The sequence below is a fragment of the Rhodnius prolixus genome, unplaced genomic scaffold (genome assembly GCF_049639745.1).
Source record: "Rhodnius prolixus isolate KJV_2025 unplaced genomic scaffold, Rpr scaffold_2, whole genome shotgun sequence".
NCBI lineage: Eukaryota > Metazoa > Arthropoda > Insecta > Hemiptera > Reduviidae > Rhodnius > Rhodnius prolixus.
The window spans coordinates 18962158-18974345 of record NW_027411592.1 but is presented as its reverse complement, the minus strand read 5'-3'; the positions used below and the strand labels follow the sequence as shown (position 1 = coordinate 18974345).

The 12188-nt window shown below is 33.8% G+C and overlaps 1 protein-coding gene across 5 annotated transcripts in view; it reads right to left on the bottom strand.

Moving 5' to 3' along the window:
- The window catches only part of Abl (tyrosine-protein kinase Abl), a 90437-nt gene that overhangs the window by 5616 nt on the left and 72633 nt on the right, over positions 1–12188 (bottom strand). For 3 of the 5 annotated variants that reach the window (XM_074118345.1, XM_074118348.1, XM_074118350.1), the window contains exons 4-11: positions 11921–12062; positions 11178–11308; positions 7662–7746; positions 6018–6367; positions 5627–5882; positions 5130–5243; positions 4712–4865; positions 3290–3447 (exon numbers count right to left, since the gene is read on the bottom strand). In XM_074118345.1, the coding sequence (XP_073974446.1) occupies positions 3290–3447; positions 4712–4865; positions 5130–5243; positions 5627–5882; positions 6018–6367; positions 7662–7746; positions 11178–11308; positions 11921–12062 (1390 nt within the window). The remainder of the gene's footprint in view (positions 1–3289; positions 3448–4711; positions 4866–5129; positions 5244–5626; positions 5883–6017; positions 6368–7661; positions 7747–11177; positions 11309–11920; positions 12063–12188) is intronic. The other 2 variants (XM_074118349.1, XM_074118351.1) reach the window with 1 other exon arrangement.

Sequence of the window (12188 nt, the reverse complement as noted above, 5' to 3'; positions counted from 1 at the left end):
TACCTAAAAGGCCCTTTAGTAGAAAAGATAACACACGTAACACCTTCTAGAATATCTATAACTTTTTTTTTTTACCGAAGAAAAAAGTAAATAAATTTAGTACCGAATTAACACTGCAATCATGCCGTAAAATGAAAGGAACTAGACACATAGTCAAGAGATTATAACTTATCTGACAGACAAAAATGAATGAAACAATGACAACCCCATTGGGTTGTGCACTGGGAGAGAGGTAGGAAGCACCTACCCGTAGGGAAGTATAACTTTCGGAATCTAAGACGCCTACGGTTAATCCATCCTAAGACACTAATGCTTACCTTCTCAACAGAATACACAATAAATTAGGGCCTGCAGGGTAGTCCACGACAAATTTTAGTTACGATTTGGGTATCATAATAAGAACAAGAGAGCCAGTCGCACTGCACTCTTGTTGCAAGAACGATAGTGGCACTATGTTCACAAGAATACTATTGTGTCAACTTACACAATTTTGAAGCGGGAGTTCCAGTACTTTTAATTTAAGTTAGCGAGAACCTAGATGAGGGAGAAAGAGAGGAGTTGCGAAAGAGGATTTTGGCAGGGACGGAACCTATTTTACTGTTACCTGAAAAGCCGATTAGATAGTTGCTGCGCTAAATTCAGTATTTTTATTTCCTAGAAAAAGTAGGACATAGTAAGATGCCTACTGGACTATTCTTATTAACACATCCCATTAGGTGCAGTGATTGAAATGGTTCATATTCTAAGACCAGAAGATAGCAGGACTGTCGAAAAAGTATTCAATGATGAGCATAATGGTTGCCAAGAGGGCATCCCAAGAATAGATGGAACGGCAGACTGCACATAGATGTAAAAAGAGGCCAAGGGCTACTCTGTAGGCCTTTATTTAAAGGCCAGTAGAAGAAGAGAAGAATTTTAATGTTTAGTTATTAGTCTTAAATCTTAAATCACACATTTGTTTAAAAAAAGTTACATATTGTTGGTCAAAACATGTTAGACAGCTAAAAACTACCAAGAACAAATGATTATTAGTAAAGGTACAATTATTCGCTTACACTGTATCGAAATATTTCTTTCCTAGCTTTTATTTTGATTTCAATTTCGGTTATCTCCAGTTAAATAAAATAATACTTCAATTAAAATTTTCTAGTAGACACGTGAAAAATTACTGCAATTTATTATATGTCATATTATTATAAGTCAATAATTTTTCCACCCTCGAGGGTGATGATGGGCACTTAACTGATTTAAGTTTCTACAGGTTTCTTTCTGCAATAAAAGATCGAAAAAACATAAAATTTGTTGTTTTCCCCCAAATTATTTGAGTATTTCAAATATCACTTTTTCACTTTAAAAAATTAGCTTATAGAAGTACTGGAATGTTTGCAGTGACGATAGAATAGTGACGAATTATTTGATATAATTTTTCAGAACAGAAAAATTTAAAAGATTTCACACAAAACAGGGATGGAATAAGTTTTATTTCAAATCAGACATAGACTGCAGTGGAGAGTAGCGGTTTACCACAGATGGGAACAATATCGACCGTCGTAACTAACATATCAGATACAATTATAAAATAATTAAATTTGTTTATACTGTTGAAGTACATAAGCAGTGGCAGGGGTCCGAAAAAATCAGTTGTTGCTTCACTACGCGTTTCGTCCAATATGGATGCTATTTCGCTAAGTGGATGGAAAGTTTCTCTCTGCTAACTCACATTCTAAATTGTGCACTCAACCTAGATTTAAATATTTATAAAAAAAAAGTTTCATAATTTACAATCAATAAAATAATCCCACGCCATTGAATCCTTTATTTGATTTATGATTAAATATAAGCTTAAATTCATGCTGTGCTAAACTGCCAATTGAATAAAATCTTATACTTAATGCATGCATATTGAAACAAATATCCAGTGTTACAAAACAGAAATTGCCTATTATAAAAAATATACACTTGCAATATTATATTTTAAGAACACCTAAACGAAAAACTTTGCTACCTTCTTTGTCCAAGAAAAATCAACACCAAATCTTCCTTAAAAAAATAAATATCATAACTTCAAGGAGACGTCTTAGAGAATCCTATTTATATAATAGGTCTAAATAATCCTGAAAACACTGATGTTAAGAAGCACGAAAATAATAAAAGATAATAATAAACGAGACATCGACTGGCTCAGTAGGTCTCTGAAAATTAAAGTCTCTGCACAGAATTGAATAGAACTGAAGTTTTAAGAAAGAAGAAAATATAAAAATATTTGAATCCTAGAAAATTTAATAAAACTACAAATTTGATGAATAATTAATCAATAAGTTAATTTGATTAAATTTCTAATAAACCTTTTAACCAAGGTACCGCATGTAGACTTAGAAGACTACTTTTCTGAAAAACGAATTCCTAAAAAAAATTCGGAAATAAAGTTTCAAATAAGCTTAATAACAATTTATCCTCTTATAGCAAACCAAGTTCCAAGTTTGTCAATTTTGATGGATGCATTCAGTTTCTTAAAGAATCGAGAAAATAAAATAACATAAAAATGAATATCATTTTTTCAAAATTAATGGATTAACAAAACCAGAAATTGATTTCACACAAAAACAGAAATTTAATAGCTTGAAAAAAATCAAGAAGTAAAGTGGTAGAAGAATGTGAGCAATTTTATACGAATAAAAACACAAAACTTATATATTATAATAATGTAACACATTAAGTAAAAAAAATTCGATATGGATAGATCTGTCGATAGAGAAAGAATACTGAGAGTGATGAAGATATAAAGTACTTCACAAAGCTAGCAATATCACATCAAGTTGCGATAATTTCTCTGCCACCCGTCGATAAGAAAAAAAAATGCTTTGAACTTGCTTGCATGGAGTACGTCTGCATTAGATGAATGCTCGTTGTCTATTCCACTTGAGCATTCCAAGTGCAGGAATTATCAAACTGACTTATTAGCAAAGCAGACACTCAATTGTTAACATCTTCACTTGATCAGCGTGAAATAGGAACTGCAACCATTTTTGTTCAATGTTGAATATTCCTAAATTTTTACAATTATGTATTACAACTGCAATTGTGGACTCCATCCGTGCGAACGGCAATAACGAGTTTATCATCACCCCTTTTTGCAGGCGAGTAAGCAATTTTACGCCGCTTTAACACCCAAAACACACAAACACAAACAAACATGCACGAGCAATTACGCGGAGTTTGTTTCGGTGCACGTAGCGTTGCTCCATTGCATGCACTTGCTTGTAATTTGTGTGTCTTCCTCTCCGGTTACCTTGGAATATGAGATCAATACCATTTAGCGCCGTCTGGGTGTCCTCCTGGACGATGTCTCCTCCAGCGGCTGAAGTATGAGTGCAGCACTGTTGTTGCTGTTGGTGTTCTTGTTCCGCATATGTCGAATCACGGAAAGAACTGCAAGATGATAGTAGGCTGCAACAATAACGATATTTTGTACTTGTCACATACTGTAAGAAAATGAATACTGTTCAAGACAGCAAACGTCAAAGCTTCCCCAAAACCTAAGTAAAATATATATTCTGTTGTCAAAAAAAGTTTTTAAAGTGAAAGACGTTAAGATATTTATGAAACCCCTCTCATGAAACTCTTTGGTGACATCCTAAAACCTTATAGAAATAATATATGTATTGACACGGCACTTAACTTCAATTCTCTTTAAGGATCCCGCCTAGTTACCTGGAAAAATGTTTCCGATAATTAATCCTATGTGAGTGTGCACAAATTGTAAACAAAGTCATGATAACTATTTGCGAAAAAAAAAAAAAATCATCAACAAATCTATTCTGTAATTCATACATTAACTGAAATTCAAATTAAATCTCAATTAATTTTTACAAGAGAAAGCCCGCAAATTACACTAAATAGAACTTCAGAGAAAAACCTGCCCCGTTCCAACAAAATTGCCCTTATATGAATTATCCTTGGAAAATGTATCAAATAGAATTTACAGATCTAAATATATTCAATTAGTACACCGATTCTAATGAGAATCATTAGGACCGTTTTCGAGTAAAACAAAAATAACTGAAAAATCTATTTAAAAGTGGTATTTCAGATAATTATGACAAAGGCGTATGTATTGCCGAGTTCGATTAAAGAAGCTCTAACAAACCAACTCAATTTCCAACTAACAGTCCGCTGTCACACATACATTCTGAGACTGGTTGATAATTGATTGGTCAGATCAATTACAAAAACCGGCGTACCTCACTGTCTATGGTCAAAAAAATTAACTAACTTTCACACAAGAATTATAATATTAAAAATTGTAAGATTAGCAAAACTAACGGTAACACTTTTGCTTTTACAGACCTAGAATGCAACATTCTATCTGATCATTATGGCAGGGATGTAAAGAACAAAAGACCATTGAATAACTATAAAATTAATTGCAAAAAAAAAGAAGCAAAATTAACAATAAAACAAAAATTTGGGTATTGCTGGAACAAAACCAAAACTCAAATTTATCTCAACAAGTCAAGATGAACGCTAACTATAAGTTGAGACAAAGCAAATGCAAACTTTTTTGCACAGCCACCAAGATTAAAAAGATTTTTCAAAATAATCAAGGAAGAAGTAAATAAAAAAATATTTTTTTCTATTTAATAAATACGTAAACCGAAAAAGTAGTAATATTTTCAAATAACAGAGATTAATTTAATTATAAAATAAGAACCTTGTTCTTTTTGGTGGAGCAGGTGCCGTTTTTCCTTTACGATTTGTTGTCCTCCTTAACTGGACTAGATTATTGCTCTTTTGTTGCTGTGAACTAATAGTACTGGCACTACTAAATGTTGAAAGTTTATTACCAGGAGAAACCATGCTTTCAGCTGCAAAACAAAATCATTAAAAATTATAAAATTTGATTTAATTTTCATCTATTTAAGACTGAAAATACAACAAGTAAAATAATGTACAACGAAATCTCTGGAGTAATTGAGAATGTAGATAAAATTAGAGAGTAAAAACACATATGAACTTCAAAGAAACGAGAACACAGTAATAATTAGAACATCTATTACTTTATATCATCAAACTAAAATCAGACAAATTAAATTCAAAAATTAATAAAATAAAGAAAGAATCTCTCTTACGTTGGACTTGATCTGCCATCAATACCATACTATGAATGTTGCCTGTGCTGCCGCTATGAGGTTTCTTATATGGAAGCTGAGGGGTGGTATTTCCTTGAAGTTGCTTTTCAACTTCTACAACATAACAGACATTCACTTCTAATTTGGTCCCAGCGCTACTTGGTAACAATAAATAAATTCAAGAATCTGAATGTAAATTTTAATCTAGGACTCACTACTGATTTCCTTACTAGCGATTTTCCACTTTTTTTTAAGCGTTAACAACAGAGATCATTGGCGCCCAAAGCTTTTTTCAGTGCACTACCAGCCTCCGGAGAGTGTTCTTTCGTAACAGACAACACTGTCCATCGCCGGACTGTAAAGAGAAAATCTAAGGGCCAACAGCTGGATTCGAACCCAGGATCTCCGCGTCAGAATCCACCGAGCTAATCTCTCCTTGATTCCCCACTTATTAACAGTAATAGCTCACCAGAAACGTAACAATGAAATAAAATTACCATCAATTATATTAGACTCCTGGAACATGTTTTCAAGAGCGTGATGTATTTCTTGGAATGTAGGACGATCTTGAGGTTCCCATTGCCAACATTGCCTCATTAGATCATAAATTTTTGGTGGACAACCAGGCGGGCATTCCATTCGATAACCCTTTTCTAACATATGATACACTTCCGTCAAATCGACACCAGGATATGGAGACATACCATAAGTAGCTATTTCCCACAGTAAGATGCCAAACGCCCAAACGTCAGACTATTAAAAAAAAGAAGATTTTTTGATAAAAAGTGCTACATTTTCATTTTAAATAATGGATCACTGAACTGAATTCATTTATAGGCAAAAATATGTCATTATAAACTTTATGAACTGTTTGGGTATCAATTTTACCTTAGTGGAGAATTTATTGTAAGCCAAGCCCTCAGGCGCAGTCCATTTAATTGGAAATTTAGCACCGGCATGAGCAGTATATGTATCGTCCCTCATCAACCTAGCCAGACCAAAGTCGGCTACCTTGACAAGATGGTTATCACCAACAAGGCAATTTCTAGCTGCTAAATCTCGATGGATAAAACATCTTGATTCCAAATAGCTCATGCCAGAAGCAATTTGTGTTGCCATATACATTAAAACAACGGCATTAATCTGCTCCTTGTTACCCAAACGAAGGTAATCTAGAAGATTGCCTTTGCTCATGAACTCGGTAATTATATAAAATGGAGGTTCACGTGTGCAAACACCTGAATCAGAAAAAAAAAAGAATCAGTAAATTTAAAAAAAAAACCTATATTCTGAAAGTTGCAGAATAAGTTTTAATAAGAACTTATTCTGAAAGTTGCAGAATAAGTTTTAATAAGAACTTTCTTGAATTTCTTACATAGATTTGAAATATTTAAGGACAAGTATCAGGATAGAACGCAAGGATATGTTTATGTTTAGGCAAAAGGAGCAACACTTATAGGAAAAGTATGATACATTAAATATAAATAAATATACGGTAATGAATCTTTAAAACACTGCATTTCAACAAAAACTTTTAAGAAGGCGATTTTCACTTTGCAACAAAATAAGCATTACAAAAGAAGTCAAACAAGAAGACCTTTTTTCACCAATTTTGTTTAACTGTGCACTTCAAGAGATCTTTCGTACCTTAGAAAGTGATCAAAAAGTCATCAAAATAAAACTGTTCTTATACTCGTATGTCCAACCTTCGCTTTGTAGATGAGTTCTTTTTCCTAGAATCGCTACAAGAAATTTCAGGAATAATATACGAACTGAATAATTAAGGTAAAATAGCTTTTCTGATGTCAAACGATTTCACCATCGAACCTGTTATTTTGGAAGGATTTAACTTTTAAGTATTTGATTTGATTTGAAGATAGAACCGTTAAGGAGGTTAGCCAACACATTTCAATAGCTTGGAAAAGATGCTGAGGCCTCAAATTTAATTTATTTTCAAAAGAACAATTAAGATTCAATTAAAAAAAAAAGGTATTTGAAGCTTGTATTCTACCATGTCTAATTTACCGAGTACAAGTTTGGTATTTGTCCCAGAAAGCTAAGAACGACTCAAAGCAACGAAGTCTTCAATTGGACGAAGTTTTCAAACAGGACTAAAAAAAAAATATTTTAAAAATGAGAAACTGTTACATTAGAAAAAGAAGTGAGAAGATGATGCGGTGAAAGTTGAATTGAAGTTCCAAATGGAAATGGGCCAGACACGTTGCAAGAAGGAAAGAAGAAACTTGGGCGAAGAGATGAACGAAATGGCTTCCTTCCTACAGGCAGACTTTTCTGGAGATGGCGTGATGAGATTAAAAACTTCTTTGGATGAGGTTCTTTAGATGAGGTCAACACAAAATAAAACCTGCTGGAATAACCTAGGAGTGGTTATTGCCTAAAGATGGACCTAGTTATCAATTAAATTGATCTAAAATATATGCATTTTATTTTATGTTGATTTTGATTTAATTTTCTTTAACTTTTTGTTTTATAAGATTTTTACTGTTCATTATTATTAAATTGACGAAATACCTAAAAGCTGAACAAGATTAGGATGTTTCATTTCCTTCATGATAGACGCTTCCTCCAGAAAGTCTTTTAGTGCCATAGTATCCTCCTGTAAATAAATAAAAAAGGAAGCGAATCAAGTAATGCCAAAAATTTGGATATCACTTATCTGTATACATCATGGGAAAACTTATTTAAAAAATATACATATACAGGGTGACCAAAGTTATATGCTCCACCCACTTTTTTTTTTAACGGCGGGAAATTTCGAAAAAATAAAAAACACGTATTTAATCATTTTTAATCTAGTTTATTTTCAGTGATTGACCCATTTTTTTAAACCTCTGTATCTCGAGATACAGCATCCAACTTTTGTTTTTCAAATGGAACGTTATATTTTTTGTTGCATATTTTTGTAGTATTTGAGCTCCTAAAAACAACAACAAAAAATTTTTTGAAATCGGTTAGGTTTTCAAAAGTTATGGTAATTTAAAATATGAAAAACAAATTTCAGTTAACTGTCAAAATTACGTTATTTTTTTTAAAGAATCTATTCAAACTGGGCACAACCAACGGATAGGCAAGCCAAGACTCTGGACTCCCACGCTTTGCTTGTAGCAGCACTTATGGTGGTAAAGTCAAAATCTAGGCATGCTAGAGTAATTCGACGTTTCAGATCATCGACTGAAGTCACGGGATTAAGGATACTTTACACTTTATTTTTTTAGGTATCCCCACAAAATATAGTCCATTTGGGTTAAGTCCGGAGATCGAGGTGGCCATTGGATGGGACAATGAGTCCTTAAGCACTTTTAATGGAAATTTCTGTCCAGGTAACCTCGAACAACTCTCGCATTATGTACCGGGCAACCATCTTATTGAAAATATGTTACATATCTAGCCGACGTTGTAGAGAAACATCTTTAAGCAGAACTAGTAAAAAATCTCTTTAAAAAAGTTAGCAATTAAGTTCTCTCTGTAGAAGTATGGGCCGATTAGTTGATTTTCTAAAATTCCACACCAAACGTTTGTAGAAAAAACAACCTGAACGTCGAATACTTCTAGCCTGCCTAGATCTTGACTTCGCCACCTTAAGTGCTGCTACAATCAAAGCGTGGGAGTCCAGAGTTTTGGCTTGCCTATCCGTTGATTGTGCCCAGTTTGAACAGATTCTTTAAAAAAAAATAACGTAATTTGGACAATAAACTGAAATTTGTTTTTCATATTTTAAGTTACCATAACTTTTGAAAGACCTAACCGATTTCAATTTTTTTTTTTTTGTTTTATTTAGGAGCTCAAATACTATAACAATATGCAAAAAAAAATATAACGTTCCATTTGAAAAAACAAAGTTGAATGCTGTATCTCGAGATACAGGGGTTTAAAAAAATGGGTCAATCACTGAAAATAAACTAGACTAAAAATGATTAAATACGTGTTTTTTATTTTTTCGAAATTTCCCGCCGTTAAAAAAAAAAGTGGGTGGAGCATATAACTCTGGTCACCCTGTATATGAGTAATATAAAAAATAAGAGAGGAAAAAAGAAGATAACTCTACAATTATGATAAGGATATACTTTCAAAAATGTTTTTCTGAACCATATAATTTTACATTTTATGAGTATTTCTAAAATTGAAGACCTTTCATATACTCATAAATTCCTTTTTAATTCCATAGTGACGTTTCGCCGTGCGCTAATCATTCTCAAATTCTGTACCGTGTTCCAAATGGTGAAGTTATGAAAAGTTTACGTCTCGAAACAACCATAAAACATTTAAAAATATACAGTTCGGCTTGGAGAAACCACTTAGATTCTGGAAAAATATTTTCTTAATGCAGCATTGTGACAAAGTATTACACAAAATTTACTGCTTTTTAAGAATGCGCTATTTTTTCTCTACCTCACTTACTTATATTTTTCTGAAGCATTGCATTTATCGAGAAAGTCCTTTGACGATTTTTCATGAGTTCAGACTATTAACAAATTAATATTGTTCGGGTCATCCATAGTGAGTGCTAGTAAATGTGAATTGAACTGTGTAAATTGGTCAGAGAAATTTTGGACTGGAGATTTCGACTTTGAAAAGTCACGGATGATCTACGGCAACTAAGGAGCATCATTGACGTTGACAGTACGAGGGGTTCGCAAAGGGACTGAATTTTGACCACACAGCTACTCTGACGGGTTACAAGCGATTTGGAAAGGTAAGAAAAGTGGATGCTTCAACATTTGTACGATACACGTAAATCTGCACGATCACTTTTCGAAGTAAACGTGACTTGAGTGAAAAGTGAATATTTTTCTGCAACAACAAACATTCTGGGCTGTGATTAGATAACGCTGAGCCTCAGAAACAAATCCAAAATGAAAAAATTGGAAATTTGAATAAATTTCCGAAATGGAAATTTATTGATCCAACATTGACTGATCCATATGGCATAAATAATTATAATTATTGGTAATTATCCATCTGTTTTTCAAGCGGAGTTGGCTGCCATAGTTGGTAGCTACCTTACTCCGCTGGATGGGGTTTGCCGATACTGATACTAGGTTCTTCACGGATAGCCAAGCTGCAATTAAAGCTCTGGCCTCCCCTAGAAAGAACCAAATGTCGGTCAATTCTTGCCATGGTGCTCTCAATTTGTTAGGAGCTTTGAATACTGTTTCGGTTGTTTGACTCTCTGGGTAACGAACTTCCTGATGAAACAGCAAAGGAAGAAGCTGCGTTGATAACAATGACTCCTCAGCCCATTATTCCAGTGTCCTATCGACGATAGGAGGTGGAGCAGTGGATTTTGAAGGAACACCGTTAACGGTGGAGATCCCCAGCTGACTGCCGTCAGGCTAAGGAAATTCTTGGCCTGTCTAAAACGGCTATGGTTGACTTTAGCAGGTCCCGGATTCGCCAGTTGGTTCAGGTATTGAGTGGACATGGGAATTTAGCGTACCATCTTTTTAAATGCGGCCTTATCCAGTCTCGCCAATTTGTGCCGGCTGTGGTGAGTCCGATGAGACTGTGCGGCACTTTGTAGAGGTGTGTCCCGTTTATTCTAAAACTAGATTTCTCGTCTTCGGGAGGTTAAATGTTTCCCTACCGGAGATTGTGGCATCTGGTAATCTTTACCAAAACTTTCTAGGTTTATTCAGTACACTGGGCAATTGAGTCTCCATGCTCCCTAGTGTCCTGTCGCTATTCAATTAGTTTATTGCACTGCTATCCGGAAACTCTTAGATGGTTTTATTGGACTTGAAGCCCCGGAGGGGTGAGCAGGTAACAACGAGCATTTTGGATTGCCAGCGTTCCTTTCCCTTTTTGGTGGAACCGCCCTTTTAATACAACCTATAATCCACAATCTACGACATAAATCGACAAGCAAAGTTGTACTGAAGCCAATGGGGCGGCTTACATCGATTATATTGAACGAATATTCGTTGAGTTATACTATTTTAAAGCATATCCTAGAAAAATTGTAAAATTTGCTTTCCAATCTAATAGCAACCAAAACGATTGAGTAAAATTGTAATGTAATTTCACTACCTTAAGAGTTTTTACAGCTACAGTCTTATTATATCTCTTCCACACAGCCTCATATACATCTCCATATTGACCACCGCCTAATTTATGCCTCATAACAATATCAGTCCTGTTTATTTCCCATTCATCAGGTTCTGTGGAATAAAATTTGAATTAAAAAGGATTCCTGGTTTGCTAAATAGATGGACTGAAGTAAATAATAATAATAATAGAAAAATAGCCATTAAAATATAATCCACCAGTTGTGGGTAGAGCGTCTGAGATTTGGTAAATTTTCTACCTTGAAATAGGAATGTTACTTATTAAGCAGAGAATTTTTAGATAAACATAAATGTAGATAGACTAAATACTCCGCCAAAGTACAATAAAATGATTTCTATATTTTGACTGTAAGAAGGGGTTTGCAACGTCAATGTTCTATTTGATTATTTAGATGGCAAGCAAACAGAACATTGGCTTCTGATTGAGAAAAAAGTGGAAAATGCAAGACTATGTCTTCTGTGAATATTAACGTTCAAGACAAGTTTTGTTTTAACATAGAATTTTTCTAAAATATAAATGAAAATCAAATTCTGACCCAGACTGAGTTAAAAAGGTTTTAACTTCTGAATGTGTTTATTTCCAGAAGTGTCAGACTAAATTAACATTTACGTGAGTGGCTCTGTACTCAGATGGCATTTAAAGAGTAAACATCATTAGAGATTTAAATGACTTCCCTAAAAGTGGAATCTATAATCTATAATTACCTGGGCTAAGGGCAAAAACTGTTGGTTTGTTATGTTTTGGTGCTGGATATAAAAGTTGAGTAATAAGGCCATCCGAATGCAGAGAATGGTGATGAACCAACTCGGCTAAAGTGTTAAATTTGCTTTCCGTAGTAACGTACACCTAAAATAAATAATAAATAAGGATCAATATCAAAGAAAGTATATATATTTGAATTAAGCAAAACATATATCTAATCTTAAAACTTAGTCACTAGATAAATTATATATTTTCTTTAGTCTGTGGTCC